At 41.1% G+C, this 26,222-nt stretch overlaps 1 protein-coding gene across 1 annotated transcript in view; it reads left to right on the plus strand.

The window, feature by feature from the left end:
• Positions 1-21,320, plus strand: part of GAB2 (GRB2 associated binding protein 2) — a 165,457-nt gene extending 144,137 nt beyond the window's left edge. The window contains exons 3-10 of the mRNA XM_069759349.1: positions 1,397-1,637; positions 1,926-2,497; positions 5,704-5,798; positions 12,368-12,656; positions 13,733-13,823; positions 13,939-14,041; positions 14,250-14,375; positions 20,374-21,320. Coding sequence (XP_069615450.1) covers positions 1,397-1,637; positions 1,926-2,497; positions 5,704-5,798; positions 12,368-12,656; positions 13,733-13,823; positions 13,939-14,041; positions 14,250-14,375; positions 20,374-20,517 — 1,661 coding nt within the window. The 3' untranslated portion in view covers positions 20,518-21,320. The remainder of the gene's footprint in view (positions 1-1,396; positions 1,638-1,925; positions 2,498-5,703; positions 5,799-12,367; positions 12,657-13,732; positions 13,824-13,938; positions 14,042-14,249; positions 14,376-20,373) is intronic.
• Positions 21,321-26,222: the final 4,902 nt, after the last annotated feature.

The raw sequence follows: 26,222 nt of genomic DNA on the forward strand, positions 1-26,222 counted from the left end.
TTGTACATAGGGGCAGTATTATAGTAGTTATAGTCTTGTACATAGGGGCAGTATTATAGTAGTTATATTCTTGTACATAGGAGCAGTATTATAGTAGTTATATTCTTGTACATAGGAGCAGTATTATAGTAGATATAGTCTTGTACATAGGGGCAGTATTATAGTAGATATATTCTTGTACATAGGGGCAGTATTATAGTAGTTATATCCTTGTACATAGGGACAGTATTATAGTAGTTATATTCTTGTACATAGGAGCAGTATTATAGTAGTTATATCCTTGTACATAGGGAGCAGTGTTATAGTAGTTATATTCTTGTACATAGGGACAGTATTATAGTAGTTATATTCTTGTACATAGGGACAGTATTATAGTAGTTATATTCTTGTACATAGGGGCAGTATTATAGTAGTTATATTCTTGTACATAGGAGCAGTATTATAGTAGTTATATTCTTGTACATAGGGACAGTATTATAGTAGTTATATTCTTGTACATAGGGACAGTATTATAGTAGTTATATTCTTGTACATAGGGGCAGTATTATAGTAGTTATATTCTTGTACATAGGAGCAGTATTATAGTAGTTATATTCTTGTACATAGGAGCAGTATTATAGTAGTTATATTCTTGTACATAGGGACAGTATTATAGTAGTTATATCCTTGTACATAGGGACAGTATTATAGTAGTTATATCCTTGTACATAGGGACATTATTATAGTAGTTATATTCTTGTACATAGGAGCAGTATTATAGTAGTTATATTCTTGTACATAGGGGCAGTATTATAGTAGTTATATTCTTGTACATACGGGCAGTATTATAGTAGTTATATTCTTGTACATAGGAGCAGTATTATAGTAGTTATATTCTTGTACATAGGAGCAGTATTATAGTAGTTATATTCTTGTACATAGGGACAGTATTATAGTAGTTATATCCTTGTACATAGGGACAGTATTATAGTAGTTATATCCTTGTACATAGGGACATTATTATAGTAGTTATATTCTTGTACATAGGAGCAGTATTATAGTAGTTATATTCTTGTACATAGGGGCAGTATTATAGTAGTTATATTCTTGTACATACGGGCAGTATTATAGTAGTTATATTCTTGTACATAGGAGCAGTATTATAGTAGTTATATTCTTGTACATAGGGGCAGTATTATAGTAGTTATATTCTTGTACATAGGGGCAGTATTATAGTAGTTATATTCTTGTACATACGGGCAGTATTATAGTAGTTATATTCTTGTACATAGGAGCAGTATTATAGTAGTTCTATTCTTGTACATAGGGACAGTATTATAGTAGTTATATCCTTGTACATAGGAGCAGTATTATAGTAGTTACATTACCTAATGTATTCTTTTATCTTTCCATGCAGATTCCTTAAGAAATGTGCAGTCTGTGAACCACGGTCCTAGATCGTCTCCTGCAGAATTTAGTTCCACCCACCACTTACTCAGGGAAAGAAAGTCCTCTGCTCCCTCGCACTCCAGCCAGCCCACCCTATTCACATTTGAACCTTCATTAAACCATATGCATCAAACAACGCTGTCCGCTAGCGCACCCCAGGATTACCTATTTCTGCATCAATGTATGAGCCGGAAAACAGAGAATATGAGGTAAGTGCAACATCTGTGCATGTTCTGCCTAATGCTGGCGTGTGTAAATATTCTGTGACAGTGCTAGGTCTCCCGCCTGCAGTTTATTTTAGGATTCTTATTCTTACACAGCTGTGATCATTAGTGACTCCAGCGTCGCCTCCTTGTCTATTGGAGCCTGAGGTAGTCAGAAATCCAATTCTTGTCTCATCTCTGCTTCTTTGCCGTGATTTACACTGCTGTTGTGCTTCTTTCTTTGTGTACCTTATATTCGTAGTATTTTGGAGAATGTTCTTTTTTGTTTTTCAGAAGCGCCAGTTTTTCTCAAGCCACGCGTTCTTCCTTTTTCATGCGGAGTGATACGGCTGTTCAGAAGTTGGCTCAGGGTTACGGGCACTGCATGAATGGAGTGAGTGGTCATGTCCACGGCTTCTACAGTTTACCAAAGCCGAGACGGCTCAGCTCCGAGTTGAGGGACAGCGCTTACGACCTCCCCAGGAGCTTCGGCTCAGACACTCCAACAAAGTCCAGCTTCACTGCACTAGAATCTGAAAATGAGGACGTTTACACCTACAAGACTCCGAGCAACGCGCTATGTAAAGAGTTTAGTGACCTCTCGACAGACTCCTATGACCTTCCCGGGACTCCTCTTTCAGTTTATCAAATACCAAGGACCTTTACATTGGACAAGAACCATAATGCATTGGGATTAGCTTCCAATGACTTCCAAAATGCTCCTCCACCAAGACCCCCTAAACCGGGTCATTCAGAAACTCGTTGGGGAAGCCCTCAGACAAATAATGGGGACAACATAGGGGTTGTATCTGTCAACATTCCAAGGAGGAATACTTTGCCGGCCATGGAAAATAGGCGTCATCGAGGTAAGAGCTTACCGCTGCCATTGTATTGTAAGAAAGTCTGGACTGGCAATCTGTACAAGATTAACTACTATATTACCGCCCCTCTATATAAAAATATAACTGCTATAATACTGCCCCTATGTACAACAATATAACTGCTATAATGCTGCCCCTATGTATAAGAATATAACTACTATAATATTGCTCCTATGTACAAGAAGATAACTACTATAATACTGCCCCTATGTACAAGAATATAACTACTATAATACTGCCCCTATGAACAAGAAGATAACTACTATAATGCTGCACCTATGTACAAGAATATAACTACTATAATACTGCTCCTATGTACAAGAATATAACTACTATAATATTGCCCCTATGTACAAGAATATAACTACTATAATACTGCCCCTATGTACAAGAATATAGCTACTATAATACTGCTCCTATGTACAAGAATATAACTACTATAATACTGCTATGTACAAGAATATAGCTACTATAATACTGCTCCTATGTACAAGAATATAACTACTATAATACTGCTCCTATGTACAAGAATATAACTACTATAATACTGCCCCTACGTACAGGAATATAACTACTATAATACTGCTCCTATGTACAAGAATATAGCTACTATAATACTGCCCCTATGTACAAGAATATAACTACTATAATACTGCTCCTATATACAAGAATATAACTACTATAATACTGCCCCAATGTACAAGAATATAACTACTATAATACTGATCCTATATACAAGAATATAACTACTATAATACTGCCCCTATGTACAAGAATATAACTACTATAATACTGCTCCTATGTACAAGAATATAACTACTATAATACTGCTCTTGGGTACAAGAATATAACTACTATAATACTGCTCCTATATACAAGAATATAACTACTATAATACTGCTCCTATGTACAAGAATATAACTACTATAATACTGCCCCTATGTACAAGAATATAACTACTATAATACTGCCCCTATGTACAAGAATATAACTACTATAATACTGCTCCTATATACAAGAATATAACTACTATAATACTGCTCCTATATACAAGAATATAACTACTATAATACTGCCCCTACGTACAAGAATATAACTACTATAATACTGCCCCTATGTACAAGAATATAACTACTATAATACTGCTCCTATATACAAGAATATAGCTACTATAATACTGCTCCTATATACAAGAATATAACTACTATAATACTGCCCCTATGTTCAAGAATATAACTACTATAATACTGCTCCTATATACAAGAATATAACTACTATAATACTGCCCCTATGTACAAGAATATAACTACTATAATACTGCCCCTATGTACAAGAATATATTTACTATAATACTGCTCCTATATACAAGAATATAACTACTATAATACTGCTCCTATATACAAGAATATAACTACTATAATACTGCCCCTATGTACAAGAATATAACTACTATAATACTGCCCCTATGTACAAGAATATAACTACTATAATACTGCTCCTATGTACAAGAATATAACTACTATAATACTGCTCCTATATACAAGAATATAACTACTATAATACTGCTCCTATATACAAGAATATAACTACTATAATACTGCCCCTATGTACAAGAATATAACTACTATAATACTGCCCCTATGTACAAGAATATAACTACTATAATACTGCTCCTATGTACAAGAATATAACTACTATAATACTGCTCCTATATACAAGAATATAACTACTATAATACTGCCCCCTATATACAAGAATATAACTACTATAATACTGCCCCTATGTACAAGAATATAACTACTATAATACTGCCCCCTATATACAAGAATATAACTACTATAATACTGCTCTTGGGTACAAGAATATAACTACTATAATACTGCCCCCTATGTACAAGAATATAACTACTATAATTCTGCTCCTATGTACAAGAATATAACTACTATAATACTGCTCTTGGGTACAAGAATATAACTACTATAATACTGCTCCTATATACAAGAATATAACTACTATAATACTGCCCCTATGTACAAGAATATATCTACTATAATACTGCCCCTATGTACAAGAATATATTTACTATAATACTGCTCCTATATACAAGAATATAACTACTATAATACTGCTCCTATATACAAGAATATAACTACTATAATACTGCCCCTATGTACAAGAATATAACTACTATAATACTGCCCCTATGTACAAGAATATAACTACTATAATACTGCTCCTATGTACAAGAATATAACTACTATAATACTGCCCCTATGTACAAGAATATAACTACTATAATACTGCCCCTATGTACAAGAATATAACTACTATAATACTGCCCCTATGTACAAGAATATAACTATTATAATACTGCTCCTATATACAAGAATATAGCTACTATAATACTGCTCCTATATACAAGAATATAACTACTATAATACTGCCCCTATGTACAAGAATATAACTACTATAATACTGCCCCTATGTACAAGAATATAACTACTATAATACTGCCCCTATGTACTAGAATATAACTACTATAATACTGCTCCTATGTACAAGAATATATCTACTATAATACTGCTCCTATGTACAAGAATATAACTACTATAATACTGCCCCTATGTACTAGAATATAACTACTATAATACTGCCCCTATGTACAAGAATATATCTACTATAATACTGCTCCTATGTACAAGAATATAACTACTATAATACTGCCCCTATGTACTAGAATATAACTACTATAATACTGCTCCTATGTACAAGAATATAACTACTATAATACTGCCCCTACAGTATATACAAGAATATAACTACTATAATACTGCCCCCTATGTACAAGAATATAACTACTATAGTACTGCCCCTATGTACAAGAATATAACTACTATAATACTGCCCCCATGTACAAGAATATAACTACTATAATACTGCGTCTATGTACAAGAATATAACTACTATAATACTGCTCCTATGTACAAGAATATAACTACTATAATACTGCCCCTATGTACTAGAATATAACTACTATAATACTGCTCCTATGTACAAGAATATAGCTACTATAATACGGCTACATGAATATTAATCAGAATGGTTAGGAGAAATTTGTGCTGTTCCTCGGTCAGTTTAGTAGCTCTGACATTGACCTTTTCTTTGTCTTTTCTTTCCTTATATGTGCGCAGCCTCCTCCTGTGAAGGCTATGACTATCCTCATCTTGGAGATTTCAGCACGGAGCAGTCTGTGGAGTCAATCAATGATGGGTTCAATTCCTACCTTGTGAGTTAATAGCTGTATTTTATTTTTACCCTTTGATTTTTAACTTTTCGGGACTAAATACTGGTAACGGCTTCCGGTCTCAGCGCTGGTCCTTGTATGTCCCACTTTCCATTAGGGTATGACGTAGCCTGTAAGTCCGGGGGGCTCACACTGCCCAGCAGCGCTCTATGCCCCCTGATTGCTGAGATACAGGGGAGGAATGAGAATTGTCAGTGTTTGCAGCAGTTCAGTTGATTCCTTACATGACGAGGTCAGGAGCCTCCGCTGCATGTAAGGAGTCTGACAGAGGGAGATTTCTCCCTCTGTGACTTCATCGGATTTCCCACAGATGGAGAAGAAGCGAACACCTAGCCGTCAGCCATAGGTAAAAGCCTGATTGAACCGTGCAAGACTGACTACGTAGTCCACTGCTTGCTGTATATCCTTGATTTACTGGATACTGCGCTGACCAAGAGTGGTATATCCTCTACAATAAATAAATATACTCCGTAATACCACGAACATTCACCAGATTAAGTCACTAAAAATGCTAATCAATGTTTATTTCTAGCGTTTAACCTCTAAATATGACCCAAATCATGCTCACAAAGCACTTTAATTCCATTTAAAAGTTAGCTTAATGCATTACCTTTTTAAAAAATAAATGGTTGACCTAAAACAAAAAAATAAATGGTTGACCTAAAACAAAAAATAAATGGTTGACCTAAAACAAAAAAAAAATAAATGGTTGACCTAAAATAAAAAAAATGAATGGTTGACCTAAAACCGAAAAAAATGAATGGTTGACCTAAAACAAAAAAAAATAAATGGTTGACCTAAAATAAAAAAAAAAAAAAATGGTTGACCTAAAACAAAAAAATGAATGTTTCACCTAAAGCAAAAAAAATAAATGGTTGACCTAAAATAAAAAATAAAATAAATGGTTGACCTAAAACAAAAAAAAAATGAATGGTTGACCTAAAATAAAAAAATGAATGTGTCACCTAAAGCAAAAAAAATATATCGTTGACCTAAAATTAAAAAAATAAATGGTTGACCTAAAATAAAAAAAATGAATGGTTGGCCTAAAACAAAAAAAAATAAATGGTTGACCTAAAACAAACAAAAAATAAATGGTTGACCTAAAATAAAAAAAAAAATGAACGGTTGACCTAAAACCGAAAAAAAAAAAATGGTTGACCTAAAATAAAAAAAATGAATGTTTCACCTAAAGCAAAAAAAATGAATGGTTGACCTAAAATAAAAAAAAAAATAAATGGTTGACCTAAAACAAAAAAAAATGAATGGTTGACTTAAAATAAAAAAATGAATGTTTCACCTAAAGCAAAAAAAATAAATGGTTTACCTAAAATAAAAAAAAATGAATGGTTGACCTAAAACAAAAAAAAAATGAATGGTTGACCTAAAACAAAAAAAATAAATGGTTGACCTAAAACAAAAAAAAAATAAATGGTTGACCTAAAATAAAAAAAAGAATGGTTGACCTAAAGCAAAAAAAATAAATGGTTGATGTAAAACCCAAAAAATTGTTGACGTAATAAAAAAAATTAATTGGTTGATGTTGAACCCCAAAAAATGGTTGACGTAAAACAAAGAAACAAAAAAAAAATTGCCAAAAAAATAAAAAATAAATGGTTGACCGAAAAAAAAAGTCATAAAATGAAAAAAAAAATAACTTAAAGCAAACTACAGAATGGTGAACAAGTATAGTATAGTATCGCCTAATGGCTATTTGCACACCAGCACATGTACAGTTCGGTATACGAATGTTGCCTCTACGCTATACTTATTTATTGGCTGCCGTTTTTTTCTTTTGCCCTCACAGTAAGGTAAAACCAATTAACGACTTGGACTGTAAACTCAATGACTGATGTTTCTTTGTCGTTGTCAGGAAGGTAAATGTCGTGTGTCACAGAAGTCACATAACAAAGGCACAGTTCGATAAAATGAAGAAAACGTAGTGTACAGATATTCAAGTCCTTTAAAATTACGTAAAGACGTACATAGCGAAGTTTTAAAAAAGTGCGCTAACTACGAGAAAGGAAGAGAGCACAAAAATACGTCTGCACTAGTGATGAGCGAACGTGCTCGGATGAGGTGTTATCTGAGCATGCTCGTGTCTTAATCGAGTATTTTCAGCGTGCAAAAAATGCTCAAGTCTCTGCAGCTGGATGTCTCGCGACTGTTCGACAGCTGCAACACCAGAATTGCCTGTTTGTTAGGCAATCCCTACATGTGTTGCGGCTGTTGACTCGAGCATTTAAAAACTTTTTTTTAACACGCCGTAAATGCTCGATTAGGACACGAGCATGCTCAGATAACACCTCATCCGAGCAGGCTCGCTCATCACTAATCTGCACATTAAAAATACTTAATAAAATTAAAATAGTAGCAAGGTTACTCCTCACCAATGATGAATATTGATTGAAGATGATGATGAATTAGCTGTGCAGGATGGCGCAAATAATGCAAATGACTGCACCGCACACTTGAGAGGTTAGACTACTCCTTTGGGTGGGGGTTTGTAAGAAACAAGTGGCTTTGTGCTGCTGCTGTTTTTTCATAGTGGTGTAGAGGATTTTGTGTCTCCTTGATTGAATTTAAGCAATTTATCTTCTTCTGAGCATGTTCAAAATGGCGACCCCACTCATCTATGTAGGATCGCAACTGTTGATGATCCCTCAAGATTGTTCCAAAACGATCTTCTCCTCTTGTTCGTGAGCGGATTCCTCTCCGCTTGCTCACTTGGTCAGCTCAAGCCAAGTCCTCATCCGTCAGGGGGTCAGAGTGGGCATCAGTGAGTGTGTTTACTTCTTCGGCACAATAATCAAGTCCTTCACCCCCAAATTTACCCGTCTCACAGCCTTGTTGACCGCCTCATTGTGAATCTCCTCTGGCGAGAAGCCCTTGTAGTCGGGGGCTGCATCTGGACAATTTTTTTTATTATTCTTTTTTTTTTCCTTGCATGCATTGAGTTTCTTTTTTCATTTCTTCAAGGGCAGACTGAATTATTTTATGGCACACAGCTATGGTGAATTTCTTTCAAAATTCTTAAGGTGTAGTCCTCCATCATATATGTATTGACCAGTTGTTGCAGAGTTGCGTGCACGGATCTTACGTTGGTCCTTAAATCCATGGATCACACCTTGGTCAATATATGCACGGATCACACCTTGGTCCTTAAATGCACGGATCACACCTTGGTCCTTAACCCATTACTTGCCAAATTAACATTTTTACAAGTACGGATTTTTCTGAAAAGGGTGTCCCAATATTCAATTAAAAATGACAATGACATGATTTCCTATTTTGAAAACATTCATTTTACAAACACAACACAAAAAATTGGACCTAATTATAAAAATTATAAAATCTTAGTTGCTAGAAGCTAAAGATTAGGCATCCCAAAAAAAGGACATTGGTAGATAATGGGTTAAATTCACGTGCAGCGCCCCAGGGTCCTGGTCGTTGCAGTAATATCATTCTCCTCTAGGGGGGAGTGTTGGCACATTTGAAGGCAATAAAGGAGATCTCTTTACCAGGTATCACAAACATGCAACACACTTCACACTCCAGTCCACCAGGGGGAGCTATGCTCCTATTTATTAGGGCACTCCTCACAATTAGGTAAAACTGGTGGTCTGGATAGGAAGTTAGACAGAAGCTGACTGGGTTACACCCAGTGAGCTGCTATCTGAGCTCCACTCAGGTAGTTGGTCCCTGACAGGGTTGGGATCCTGTCAGAGGCCTAGACAGAAGGCCACGGAGCTGCGACTGCCCGATGTGCGGCAGCATCCTAAGAAAGAGACACTGAAGGAGAACTGTATTGTAGAGAGAGTGAAGAAGTCATAGCAAAAGGAGTGGAAACCAGAAGGAGTTCTGGCCTACACAGGCTGCCTCCTTCTGAGGTGCAGGATCCGGTAGCCGGAACACCGAGGGAGCAACAGTCCTTTATGCCTTGCTCCAGAGACCAGCAGGACAGCTAATTGCAAGTTACTGATCCGCCCCACACCCAGGAGGCACGGTGGCAACTTGTGGGGGCCGGGGCTTGCTAGAGTCCCTGTAAAAAGCCTCAGGCCATCAGTCATATGGGTTTGTCCTATCCATCTGGGGGACAGAGAGAGAGACATAACATCTACAACAGTTGTGAGGACCTTATGAGAAGCTTGGCAGTAAGGTACTACAACACCACGGCGCTAGAGGAAGGCTACTGATTTCCACCTGGATAAGGGGACTCTGGATTTGCCTTCAGACCGGCCGGACTCTGCCTGCCCCGTGGTCCGGTGCTCTGGACTGTGGACGCTGAAGCCTTCAGTAAAAAGGTAAAGAGACTGCACCCTTGCATCCTCGTTATTCACTGCGCCTCACACCATCCATCATCTACACACTGGGAAGCCCTGGGGATACACTTCACCTTTGGGAAGGTATACCATCTAGCTGCCATAACATCATCCCAGCGGACACCTTAAAGCAGCGTGGGTCATCCTGACCGAATACCACAAAGACCTTCCCCCCATTTACAACAGACGTCCCTAGGGCCATGGACCGGGTCAGCCACCGTGACATCCCCCTTGAGAACCGAAGGACCCGGTACCGAGTACCCCACTGCCCTATGGGGGCGCTCCACACGGATCACACCTTGGTCCTTAAATGCATGGATCACACCTTGGTCCTTAAATCCACGGATCACACCTTGATCCGTAGGTTGTATGAGGGAGGGAGGTGGTGTTGACGGGGGAATTCGATCTGCACACCATCATACAACAGATCTAGGGGGTGTCCGTGAGTAGCAACACCTTAATTTCAAGGCCTAGGTTGAGAAGGTATTTTTCCACTTCAGGGATGAAACATCGGGGGAGCCAGTCGGATGCTATAACTTTGCTATCCAGGCCTTGGGGTTATGCATCCAGAGGACAGGTAGGCCATTATGGTTCTTGTTCCTGATGGCCCTGGGTTGGTGTCCGGACTTATAAATCAGGCCTGGTTTGAGCAAGTGAACAGCAGCGTTATCACACATAACGAACGTGATTCTGTCCTTTTGTGCCTTAATTCTATATCTTTGGCCTCTTCCTTCCTCAGATATGTTCTTGATGGCAATTTCTTCCAGAATAATCCAGTCTCATCCATGTTGAAGACCTTGTTTGAAGGTCTCCAGATCCCTCTCTGCGGCTTCTACGACAGCTGATTCATCCTCTTCATGCAATCTCACACCTTTTTAGGTTGTAACTTTTTGAAAAATGTTAACACCAACCCCCTCCTGGCCTAAAAACTTCTTCCAGGGTGTGGAATTGTCGATGTTCCTGGCTACGGACCTTGTGTATCCTCTTCAACAGGCTTCTTATAAAGATTTGAAGCCTTCTCCCGAATCACGTTGGCCTGGAAGGGGATTGTCCTATTTACGGCAGCCTTCAATCCGTAATGAAAGGGCAGATTCCAGCTGGTCTCTTTTTGGTTGACACCTGCTTTGCTCCAGGCGGGTTGATTTTTGGAGACTAATTTTGTAATTTCGGCCTCTTTACTCTTTATAGAGCGTTTGGTGGTTTCATCCGCGCCATATTGGCATCCTGCGCTCATAGCGGCGCCGCCAGATTTCAACAAATCTAAAACTTTTACACTTTTTATAGTGTCATCATCGCCTTCTTCTGACGCGTAAGATGCCTAAACATCCAGCGCATTCTAAGGCTCTTGAGTGTTTTTTAGAATTTAAGTAAAAACAAAGGAAATAAACTAAAACACTGATCACACTTGTGTGGGAAAACGCGGGTGTTTACCGGAGTCGCGGGAGGACGCACCAAGCTAAAACCAATCGACAACAAGGAAAGCTGGTATCCTGCCATGTGATTGGCTACTTCCAACCCTTCCAGCCAATAGCATGTCATCATGGAGCTTATGTAGCCCATTCCCAATACAGCACAGTATCTATTCTCTATGAACACAAAGCTTCCGCGCTAAACACTTCTGCAAGGTTTTTTGAAGATTTTTGCAAATTTCGCAGATCTGTGAAAAAATCGCGAATACAAATTACTAGGTTCCAATGAAAAATTTTGTTCATTCGTGAATCTCAAAATGTGAATAGAAGAGGTATTACTGTATCTTCATCCTGGGGAAAAACTAAGTTCTTATACAGCTATATTGTTTAAATAAGAAAATAAATTTAAAAAAAAAGTTATGGCTCCTGGAATGTGATAATGTAAAAAAAAAAAAGATTTTAATGTCAAATTAGACCTAGTGCTTTAAGGCATGTCACAGTTTCTGATGATTGAGAGTCAGAGATGAATGATGGGAAGTTGCTGCTTGTAGTCACCACTAGAGGGAGCTGAGGAGTTTACTGCATACAGTTCATACATTGAATTGAATAGAACAATGTGCAGTGAGCTCCCTCTAGTGGTGACTGCAGGAAGCCAAAATTTCATCATGTAGCTCTCCATGTAGGGGGTTTGGAGCTCTGTATCAGAAAAATGGCTGTAAAGATGCTGACTACTTATGTATTAAACGTTGGTTTGGGTTGTGGGTTTTTTGGATGCTTCACAGGCCTGGATTTCTCAATAATTGAAAAATGTGTTCTTTAGCAAACAAAAGACTCCATGACGAGGTCAGAAAGTGCCGATTCTGAAGACAACTACGTGCCCATGAACCCCGGCTCGGCATCGCAGTTCAACTCTGAGAAGCTGAACGACAATGCTCAGAACGTGTATATTCCCATGAGTCCCGGCCCCCATCACTTTGATTTCCTGGGGTTTTCTTCTGCCACCCTTCCTGCCCGCAAAGGAAGTACAGCCTCCCTGTGCCAGCGGCCGACCAGAGTCAGCGACATCCAGCCTCCGCCGGTCAACCGCAACCTGAAGCCCGATAGGAAAGGTAGGCAGGCTTTATAGAGCAGCCCTGGTTATTGGGGGCTACTGTTATGTAAATTAGACCCCTTCCCTATGGCCTTATCTACATTTTCAATCCTCCTTCCCCCTTTTCCACATTTCCAGTAAGTTTTTCAGTATCCAACTCATTCATCCAGGCATCCAATTGTCTTGCCATTGTTATGGTCATCCGGCCATCCACTCTCCAGCCCTCCTTAAGTTTTGCCGACCTTCTTTTCCCATCACCCACCATTGTAACTAACTGTCCATTTATTTATTTATCCATCCATCCCTTCCATTGTACTTACCTCTATTCGTCTGACCACCCTTCCTTCCTCCTCCGGGCTCTCTCTCCTCCTCCTCCTCTGGGCTCTCGCTCCTCCTCCGGGATCTCACTCCTCCGGGATCTCGCTCCTCCTCCTCCGGGTTCTCGCTCCTCCTCCGGGATCTTCCTCCTCCTCAGGGCTTTCGCTCCTCCTCCAGGATCTCGCTCCTCCTCCTGGATATCTCCTCCTCCTCCGGGATCTCTCTCCTCCTCCTCCGGGATCTCGCTCCTCCTCCTCCTCTGGGATCTCGCTCCTCCTCCGGGCTCTCGCTCCTCCTTCGGGTTCTCGGTCCTCTTCCTCCTCCGGGCTCTCACTCCTCATCTGGGCTCTCACTCCTCATCTGGGCTCTCGCTCCTGCTCCTTTAGGCTCTCACTCCTCATCTGGGCTCTCACTCCTCATCTGGGCTCTCGCTCCTGCTCCTCTGGGCTCTCGCTCCTCATCTGGGCTCTCGCTCCTGCTCCTCTGGGCTCTCGCTCCTCATCTGGGCTCTCGCTCCTCCTCCTCTGGGCTCTCGCTCCTCCTCCTCCTCTGGGCTCTCACTCCTCCTCTGGGCTCTCGCTCCTCCTCCTCTGGGCTCTTGCTCCTCCTCCTCTGGGCTCTTGCTCCTCCTCCTCCTCTGGGTTCTTGCTTCTCCTCTGGGCTCTCGCTCCTCCTCCTCTGGGCTCTCGCTCCTCCCCCGGGCTCTCGCACCTCTCACTTTTAATGTTTTATTCTGTACTATTATTCTCTTTTTACCCACAATTACTTGTTCCACAGCTAAACCAACCCCTCTGGATCTGCGGGGGACCACCATAATTGATGAACTTCCCTTCAAGTCTCCAGTGACTAAATCCTGGTGCAGACAGACGTGAGTAGAGCAGCTCCGGAGTGTGATCTGTATGTATCTGACCAGTAGTCTGGCATCATAGAATACGCCTGTACACTTGGTGAGTGATTAATAATGACCTATAATCCTCTCCCAGGCATTCGCTAAAATCCGGTTCGTCTCAATACTGCCGCCCAGTGTCCACACAGAGTATTACCAGCACCAGCTCCGGGGACAGTGAAGAAAACTATGTCGCCATGGTAGGTGGGCAATCTGAGCACCTACTGGGTTGGGGAAACTTTGTGCGCTTTCTTTATTAATTTTTATTACAATCCAGACCCCAAACACCTCAGTTACTGATATTGTATCTGACGTATCAAAGTAACAAGTGTCCTCCATGGTTTCCCCTATATGAGGAATCAAAGGTGCATTTTGATTAATATTAATTATATTATTTTATTCTTTAAGCAAAATCCAGTGTCTGCTTCTCCGGGAACCAGCGGTACTAACAGTCCGGCCCAGAAGAAGAGCACCGGGAGTGTGGACTACCTGGCGCTGGACTTTCAGCCGGTGTCGCCAACCCCTCACCGGAAGGTAAGGCGGAATGTTAATGGATGTAATTGTTTTAGGAGTTTTCTGTACATATTCACCATTGTGTAACCAGGGTTTATTTTTAGACCACTTTTGCCCAAGGCCACTCTTTAAGGGGGGGCCCAAATACTCCCATATTGCACCATGATACACATACATACGCACTGGTATACACAGAGCACATACATACTCACTGGTATACACAGAGCACATACATACGCACTGGTATACACAGAGCACATACATACGCGCTGGTATACACAGAGCACATACATACTCCCTGGTATACACAGAGCACATACATACGCACTGGTGTACACAGAGCACATACATACGCGCTGGTATACACAGAGCACATACATACTCCCTGGTATACACAGAGCACATACATACTCACTGGTGTACACAGAGCACATACATACGCGCTGGTATACACAGAGCACATACATACTCCCTGGTATACACAGAGCACATACATACTCCCTGGTATACACAGAGCACATACATACTCCCTGGTATACACAGAGCACATACATACGCGCTGGTATACACAGAGCACATACATACGCACTGGTATACACAGAGCACATACATACGCACTGGTATACACAGAGCACATACATACGCACTGGTATACACAGAGCACATACATACGCACTGGTATACACAGAGCACATACATACGCGCTGGTATACACAGAGCACATACATACTCCCTGGTATACACAGAGCACATACATACTCACTGGTATACACAGAGCACATACATACTCACTGGTATACACAGAGCACATACATACGCACTGGTGTACACAGAGCACATACATACGCACTGGTGTACACAGAGCACATACATACGCGCTGGTATACACAGAGCACATACATACGCACTGGTATACACAGAGCACATACATACTCACTGGTATACACAGAGCACATACATACGCACTGGTATACACAGAGCACATACATACGCACTGGTGTACACAGAGCACATACATACGCACTGGTGTACACAGAGCACATACATACTCCCTGGTATACACAGAGCACATACATACTCCCTGGTATACACAGAGCACATACATACTCCCTGGTATACACAGAGCACATACATACGCGCTGGTATACACAGAGCACATACATACGCACTGGTATACACAGAGCACATACATACGCACTGGTATACACAGAGCACATACATACGCACTGGTATACACAGAGCACATACATACGCACTGGTATACACAGAGCACATACATACGCGCTGGTATACACAGAGCACATACATACTCCCTGGTATACACAGAGCACATACATACTCACTGGTATACACAGAGCACATACATACTCACTGGTATACACAGAGCACATACATACGCACTGGTGTACACAGAGCACATACATACGCACTGGTGTACACAGAGCACATACATACGCGCTGGTATACACAGAGCACATACATACGCACTGGTATACACAGAGCACATACATACTCACTGGTATACACAGAGCACATACATACGCACTGGTATACACAGAGCACATACATACGCACTGGTATACACAGAGCACATACATACGCACTGGTATACACAGAGCACATACATACGCACTGGTATACACAGAGCACATACATACGCACTGGTATACACAGAGCACATACATACGCACTGGTATACACAGAGCACATACATACTCACTGGTATACACAGAGCACATACATACGCACTGGTATACACAGAGCACATACATACGCACTGGTATACACAGAGCACATACATACGCGCTGGTATACACAGAGCACATACATACTCCCTGGTATACACAGAGCACATACATACGCACTGGTATACACAGAGCACATACATACGCACTGGTATACACAGAGCACATACATACGCACTGGTATACACAGAGCACATACATACTCACTGGTATACACAGAGCACATACATACGCACTGGTGTACACAGAGCACATACATACGCGCTGGTATACACAGAGCACATACATACTCCCTGGTATACACAGAGCACATACATACGCACTGGTATACACAGAGCACATACATACGCACTGGTATACACAGAGCACATACATACGCACTGGTGTACACAGAGCACATACATACGCACTGGTATACACAGAGCACATACATACTCCCTGGTATACACAGAGCACATACATACGCACTGGTATACACAGAGCACATACATACTCACTGGTATACACAGAGCACATACATACGCACTGGTGTACACAGAGCACATACATACGCACTGGTGTACACAGAGCACATACATACGCGCTGGTATACACAGAGCACATACATACGCACTGGTATACACAGAGCACATACATACTCACTGGTATACACAGAGCACATACATACACACTGGTATACACAGAGCACATACATACGCACTGGTATACACAGAGCACATACATACGCACTGGTATACACAGAGCACATACATACGCACTGGTATACACAGAGCACATACATACGCACTGGTATACACAGAGCACATACATACGCACTGGTATACACAGAGCACATACATACGCACTGGTATACACAGAGCACATACATACGCGCTGGTATACACAGAGCACATACATACTCCCTGGTATACACAGAGCACATACATACTCCCTGGTATACACAGAGCACATACATACGCACTGGTATACACAGAGCACATACATACTCACTGGTATACACAGAGCACATACATACGCACTGGTATACACAGAGCACATACATACGCACTGGTATACACAGAGCACATACATACTCACTGGTATACACAGAGCACATACATACGCACTGGTGTACACAGAGCACATACATACGCGCTGGTATACACAGAGCACATACATACTCCCTGGTATACACAGAGCACATACATACGCACTGGTATACACAGAGCACATACATACGCACTGGTATACACAGAGCACATACATACGCGCTGGTATACACAGAGCACATACATACTCCCTGGTATACACAGAGCACATACATACGCACTGGTGTACACAGAGCACATACATACGCGCTGGTATACACAGAGCACATACATACGCGCTGGTATACACAGAGCATATACATACGCGCTGGTATACACAGAGCACATACATACTCGCTGGTATACACAGAGCACATACATACGCACTGGTATACACAGAGCACATACATACGCACTGGTATACACAGAGCACATACATACGCACTGGTATACACAGAGCACATACATACGCACTGGTATACACAGAGCACATACATACGCACTGGTATACACAGAGCACATACATACGCACTGGTATACACAGAGCACATACATACGCACTGGTATACACAGAGCACATACATACGCACTGGTATACACAGAGCACATACTGTACATACGCACTGGTATACACAGAGCACATACATACGCACTGGTATACACAGAGCACATACATACGCACTGGTATACACAGAGCACATACATACGCACTGGTATACACAGAGCACATACATACGCACTGGTATACACAGAGCACATACATACGCACTGGTATACACAGAGCACATACATACGCACTGGTATACACAGAGCACATACATACGCACTGGTATACACAGAGCACATACATACGCACTGGTATACACAGAGCACATACATACGCACTGGTATACACAGAGCACATACATACGCACTGGTATACACAGAGCACATACATACGCACTGGTATACACAGAGCACATACATACGCACTGGTATACACAGAGCACATACATACGCACTGGTATACACAGAGCACATACATACGCACTGGTATACACAGAGCACATACATACACACTGGTATACACAGAGCACATACATACGCACTGGTATACACAGAGCACATACTGTACATACGCACTGGTATACACAGAGCACATACATACGCACTGGTATACACAGAGCACATACATACGCACTGGTATACACAGAGCACATACATACACACTGGTATACACAGAGCACATACATACACACTGGTATACACAGAGCACATACATACGCACTGGTATACACAGAGCACATACATACACACTGGTATACACAGAGCACATACATACGCACTGGTATACACAGAGCACATACATACGCACTGGTATACACAGAGCACATACATACGCACTGGTATACACAGAGCACATACATACGCACTGGTATACACAGAGCACATACATACACACTGGTATACACAGAGCACATACATACGCACTGGTATACACAGAGCACATACTGTACATACGCACTGGTATACACAGAGCACATACATACGCACTGGTATACACAGAGCACATACATACGCACTGGTATACACAGAGCACATACATACACACTGGTATACACAGAGCACATACATACACACTGGTATACACAGAGCACATACATCCACACTGGTATGCACAGAGCACATACATACACACTGGTATGCACAGAGCACATACATACACACTGGTAGACACAGAGCACATACATCCACACTGGTATGCACAGAGCACATACATACACACTGGTATACACAGAGCACATACATCCACACTGGTATACACAGAGCACATACATCCACACTGGTATACACAGAGCACATACATACACACTGGTATACACAGAGCACATACATCCACACTGGTATACACAGAGCACATACATACACACTGGTATACACAGAGCACATACATCCACACTGGTATACACAGAGCACATACATACACACTGGTATACACAGAGCACATACATACGCACTGGTATACACAGAGCACATACATCCGCACTGGTATACACAGAGCACATACATACACACTGGTATACACAGAGCACATACATACACACTGGTATACACAGAGCACATACATACACACTGTTATGCACAGAGCACATACATACACACTGGTATACACAGAGCACATACATACACACTGGTATACACAGAGCACATACATCCACACTGGTATGCACAGAGCACATACATACACACTGGTATGCACAGAGCACATACATACACACTGGTATACACAGAGCACATACATCCACACTGGTATACACAGAGCACATACATACACACTGGTATACACAGAGCACATACATACACACTGGTATACACAGAGCACATACATACACACTGGTATACACAGAGCACATACATACACACTGGTATACACAGAGCACATACATACGCACTGGTATACACAGAGCACATACATACGCACTGGTATACACAGAGCACATACATACTCACTGGTATACACAGAGCACATACATACACACTGGTGTACACAGAGCACATACATCCACACTGGTATACACAGAGCACATACATACGCACTGGTATACACAGAGCACATACATACTCCCTGGTATACACAGAGCACATACATACACACTGGTATACACAGAGCACATACATATGCACACGTACAAAATCCTCATACTCTCTTCACTGCTCATCTGTCCGGCCCCTCCACTCCTCACATCACCCGTCTGATTCTCGCCGCATACTCATATCGTCGCCGCTCATGCTGAAATCTTTCAAAGGTCACGATGACCTCCAACATAATCCTTGGAAAAATCTCCCATTCTTGTATCTGCGTAAATGCGCGTGACAAGGGAGGATAGCATACATTATACCTTCACAGACCAATACCATTCAGGACCCCTGGAAAGCTGGATGATCATATATATATGGCCCTTATTACAGCACTCCAGCGTTTTCACTCCGCACTAGAATGAGTAGTAGTCTATATGTGTGCAATAAGGATGGAGGCAGATACAGATTTGCCTTTCAGGACTTTAGGAAATCTGGGTGACCTTAATGGGATTATCTCCCAGATTTCCCATAGACCTGAATGACCTTTCTACAAGGAGGGGGCGTGCGTTTAATCTGCCATTCAGTAACTTGGGAAAGCTGGGTAATAGTGATTTTTTTCCCCTTTCTTCCTGTTTTTGTTACCTGTAGCCCTCCACGTCTTCTGTCGCATCCGACGAAAAGGTGGATTACGTCCAAGTGGACAAAGAGAAGACCCAGGCGCTGCAAAACACTATGCAGGAATGGACGGATGTGCGCCAGTCTTCGGAGCCCACCAAGAATGCCAAGCCGTGACGGCGCCACCCAATGGACATTAGTGCCGACGAGCTGGAGCCTTCGCGCTGCGACTGACCGCCATGCTGCTTGATCTGCCATTACTATAGTGGAGAACCGGCGTTGTGGGAGGAGCTCCCAAACACAGATTCCCTGCTGGCGCCTTTATCTCTTAAAGGGGCCGCAACACCTTCTAGATTACTATATTCAATGCTTCACGTAGCACTGAGTATTACATTGACTGTAAAAGTGCAGCGGTCACTCTCTGGCCGCCATATTGTCCGTTCTCGAGCTCGTTGGATGTAGTCTAGTATAAACAGACTGGCATCCTTCACAGTGGGGGTGGGGGGCTGTTTATCGTACACACTGCATACAAATTTCTTTTCAAATTTTTTTTTTGTAGCTGTGCCTTTAAATTACCACAAAGCAATGCCTTGTTTTGCAACAATGGTGGACATTTAAAAAAAAAAAAAAAAAAAAACACTAGCGCTCGGACCGTCCTAACAAATGGTTATCTGCAGGCATAGAGATAGTAGTATGAAGAGTCTTGTCAGGTGTTATACTCTAGTCCCTTCCAAAGCAGCATTTGAAATGTTGCTGCCTGTCATTTAGAGTGTATACATGCTTGACTGTTGCATTGTGGGAGCAGAATGTGATCTGATTCTACAAGGAAATGTGAATTGGGGGCCTAGCAAAAATGTTAATGCAGCTTTGGATGTGAATGGAGCATTGGTTCTTTTAAATGTCGCCCAAGTAAGGTATCCTCCCAAAAGTTTCCAGATGTAACAGGTGAATTTTGCATTCGCTCTGTCAACAAAATTTACAAAAAAAAAAAAAAATATTTTAGAACTTTTTTTTTTTAAATAAAACTTTTGCATAGCAATATTCTAATGGGGCTGCTGACAAAGAAATTCCTTTAGACTGTAGCGGGTCCTCACTGGTGTAAAATGTGCAGGTGTTGTGCGGCATGATCACCACTGTGCTAAATATTTTTATTGCTATAATATCTGAGCATAAAAAGTTCTTTATCCTGCACCTACTCATCAGTGGACCAGCGGAAGAAAAAGCGGCTATGGTGGTGAATGGCTCCATCTCCGCCTTTCCAACCTTGGCAGGGAGGGAATTGGAGGTTTTATCAGCAGGGGCTGAGCCATACTGGTTTTCACCCCATTTTTCCATTGTTGGATGTTAACAAAGATGTTTTCCAGGTAAGTAAATAACTAATTTGCTCCGCCCCCGAGGACTAAGCTGTTCCTCAGGGGCGGAGCAAATCGTTCTATTTACTTGCTTTCCCATGAGGAAGATGTTAACAAATGCGCTTTGTAGGTTAAATAATGGTTCTCCCCACCCTGAAGATTGTATTAGGGTAGGAGCAAACCACTTAAACTAATCTGCAAATCATTTAAATTTTATATGTTCCTCAGGGGCGGAGTAAATCAACTAAACCGTCGACACCATGCAAGTCATAGGGGAGGCTACCTCTATAGCAAAGGCAAAACTTGAAGCTCATCATACTGGGGTCATCCTATGTGGCAGATGACCTTTCGGGGCCCTTCGCATACCGGGGCCCAGGTGCGGCTCTTACCTCTGCACCCTCAAGAGCTGCTATGGTAACCCTGCTATGGTTTGTGGTCCATAACAATGTCTGTGCAACAGTTGCTGCAAATGTCATCATGCAGTAGCCCAAAAACGGTTACAGGCTTGTTTTTTTTTGTGTTTTGGGGGGGGGGGTTTGTTATTATTATTTTTTTTTTTTAATTACTTTAAAATTCGCATTAGGTGAATTTCCGACTTTTAACGATTTTTCTATAAGTAGTGAAACACTGTGATTGCGAGAAACCTTTACTACCACAAACTTTATTTTATTTATTTTTTTGTGTGTGGAGCCTTCATTACTAGGGCTGCTGTTTTCTGCGTCTGTTCAAATCAATTTTTTAGCTTTTTTTTAATGTTTTGAGTTTTTTTTTTACACTTTTGTTTTATTGCAATTGTTGATTTCCTTTTAGTATATATGATCAGTGTGGAGTCGATGGATACAGTCGCGTTTAGCACTTTTTTCAGGTTCCTGGCCGCGCTTAGTTATGTCTATGTAGTGTTGTACTAATTGAGGGGGGGGGGAAAAAACACTACTTAATATTTGTCTTTCACCCTTTTTTGGAAGGGGGGACTATTTTTTTTTTTTTTACTTTTTATGCAAAAAAAACCCCCACACTTCCATTGTATATCAGTATTAGATTACAGTATTTTTTTTCAGCTTGTTCTGTATCTGGCAGCGCTTTCTGCATGGACACCTGTGCCGCCATATGGTGCATCCTTATTATAAAGCGCCGTATTTGGGGGGGGGGATATCGTTTGATCTAACTTCTGATTCAAATCTAGACTTGGCTGCTGCGAATCGAAAGATAGGGGGCAACTATTTACTTTTTGCTCTATACATTTTTGTACGTTTTTTTTTTAAATGTATATTTTTTCGGTAATTTTCAGGGATTCAAAGTTTAACTTTTTTTTTTTTAATAAACAGAGGTTTATGGATCCCAAAAAATCTTTAACTGAGCCCCCCAACTATATTTATGACACTAATGTGACACTGGGACTTTTTGGACATCTTAAAGGGGTTGTCTAGGACTGAGATAGTAATGACCTAGAGATAAGGTAACGACTGATCGGAGGGGGTCCAGTTGTTGGACCCTATTGTTAAAAGTTTCCGGGAAGTAAAGTGTATGGAGCTGAAACACCACAGCGCCATACATCATGTAGTGGCCATTCTCGGTACTGCAGGTCAGCACCCATAGAAGTTAATATGACCTGAGAACGGCCGCTATGAAGTCAATGGAGCTGTGCTGTTCGAGCAATGAACACAGTGCACTTCCATTTTCCAGGGGTCCAGATAACAGCTGATCGATGGGAGTGCCAGGTGTTGGACCCATCTGACATTGGTGACCTTGTCTTATGGATATATTATTCCTATTTTAGTCCTTTACGGCTCCAGAGGTCAGTGCGACCACAACCTCTATAGTTATATCTTTTTTTTTTTACTTTTTTTTTAATTTCTTTTAAGGATATTTTGTTAAATTTCACTCGTTTCTTTACATTTAAATTGAAATTTGCTTAAATGTTTTATAATTTAATTAATTAAATAAATAAATAAAAAAGTTAGGATTGGGGAAAGAGTCAAATTCAAGTTTTAGTTTTATTAATTATTTTTTTTGTAAGTGGGAGTGAGTAATATATACTCACTCCCACTTAACGCTGATGAAGCGAGGTACCCTGATTTATATTTTATTTTTTTTTTTTTAAATACCATTTATAAGCCTTAATGTTAAAAATCGATCAAATAAAATGGGGGACCCTCTGGAATTAGGAAGGCTGCATTTTTTTCCCTATGATTTGCATACCAGGTGGCTTGAATCTGGATTTTACAGATCATGAGGGGCTTGGATACGTCATTTAATTACAGAACATTTTGGGATTTTCTGTTTCAATACTGCTATGATGGTGATTTTTAAGACGTGACAGCAGCGCAGAGTATTTCAGAAGAGCTTCTGCGTGGGGCAGTGACCGGTCCAGTCCTGATTTGTGGGCCGTCGTCGTAACAGAATGGAGTTCACAAAACAGAAGGGGGAGATTTCAGCAGCACAGAGTATTTTAGGGGTAAAGAGGAGGGTTGAGGTACTTCGGAAGTCACAGTGAAGAGTGAAAGGAGTAGGAAACAGCAGCACAGATTATTTTCAGCAGCGATCTATTCACAGCACGATGTTAATATTGTCATATCATCATGAGTGGCGAGAATAGAGACAATTGGTTGTTCACTGTAGCCCCGCCCCCGCGGAACACAAGCATGTAACGTTTCAAAAATACGGGCATTTTTTAACACCACTTTGCAATTTTTTCATTCATAAACGGATTCTATAACCTATATTTTGTTGTGTTTTTTTTTTTTTTTTTTTTTTTGGGGGGGGGGGGGGGGTCCTATAAGTCATGTTGCCCCATTTCCGACCTATAAGATTAAAATAGCCCCTAAGTCTCCTTTTTTAAGGTCTTGTTGTGGTTCTTTAACCTTGTTAGATGCTGGAGTGGACACTGATCAGTATAGTAAGGTCCTGGAGACACAGGATTCACTCACATTGATGTTTTCCAATACCCCCTCCCCCACCTTCCCTTTGTTATAACATGGAATGTATATCTCGTATTACCGGATCTGTGTTACTAATTTACAACTCGTTGTGAAGAAACCACGTAAATTATTAATTTATTCAGTTTTTTTTTTTTTTTTTTTATAGTTCTTGTCCTTTTTTATTTATACTCCTAGATAGACGTTTGTCGTTTTTTTTTTTTTTTAACATAGAACTCATGTTTAGGATTTTATTTCTGATGTCAATAAACATGGTACATATTAAACACCTCTTTGTGTCCCGTGTCTGAATAAGTGAACTCATCACTTCTGTCATCAAAAATCACCTTGCTGCATTAGAAAGAATTCTGTCTGATTGCAGCCGCCACAAGGGGGAGCTCCGGAGCTGCCTGTGTACTGGCTAGGCATTGAACTCCATAGTAAGCCTGTATACAGTGAACTCCTAAGCTCCCTCTAGTGGTGGCCGAAGAAAGACACACAACTTGGTCTCAGCAGGAGGTTTGGAGCTCTGTATCAGGGGAAAACTGAGCTCCAAAGACTTAAGAAATGAATCTGAGCAGAATACATAGAGCGCGCAGGGGAGGAGGACCACTTCATTCCTCCTCGCTGAGGCTTAAGCAAGGACTATTAACTCCACAAGTCAAGGACTATGGTTGCATTAAACAAAAGGGGATTGCCCCAATTTAAGAATCTACATCAAAATAAAGCTCTGCCTATCTCTTCCTGAGATATGGCCCGCTGTATAAATGTAGTCTTCTTTCTTTTTCTTTTGCCAAGTGGGTGTGGTCCTGAATTTTTCTCTGTGGGCGTCGCCTTGAAGGCCATGCCCACTCAACTTAAAAGATCAGATTTATATACAGGGAAGAGAGGGCCATATCTCAGGAACATAGAGGAGCTGGAAAAATAGAGAAACCACTCTGGATTCAGGAGGACAGCGGCCTTTACATTAGATGGAAACTCCCATGGAATAATTTTTGAGTCAAAATAATTAAGGTTTCTATGCTTTACACTTTTTTTTTTTCTATTCCATATTTTTTGGGTTTGTTCCACAATTGTGTCATGGTTTTCATTATCCAGATGTTTTCAGTGAATTAATTTGTGCGATTTTTTTTATTTATTTTTTTTAATTATTTGTGATCCGTCACTAGTATACTAGCGTGCCATTGATATTTTACAAAGTACAATATCGGTCTTTTTTTTTTTTTCTCTTTAATGATGAAGACTTCCACAGCGATGTACCACAAATGGTAACAGACCCACCACAGGGCGGATGTGGGGGCCTGTGAGCCGTGGGACAGCTCCGTCCCGAATTACCCATTTCCAGCATCCTCAGGTTGCAGATGGTTAAATACAATGGTGGAGAAAGGAGCCGTCCGCTCCCTGCTCCACTATTCAGCCTGTGCTTCTGACTTCTCCGATGCAGCAGGAGCGATGGCGACACATCTTCTCTGCAGAACCTCTGACTACAAACGGCACAGACCGAAGCAGCGCATCCTAGGAACGGGGAGAGGGTATTTTTTTCTTTTGTCAGTGGATTTTCAGTGAGGGGAGGAGCCATGCTGTTTTTGTGATGTGGTGTGGGGGCACCATTCTG

Source organism: Ranitomeya imitator, chromosome 3 (genome assembly GCF_032444005.1).
Source record: "Ranitomeya imitator isolate aRanImi1 chromosome 3, aRanImi1.pri, whole genome shotgun sequence".
Lineage (NCBI taxonomy): Eukaryota > Metazoa > Chordata > Amphibia > Anura > Dendrobatidae > Ranitomeya > Ranitomeya imitator.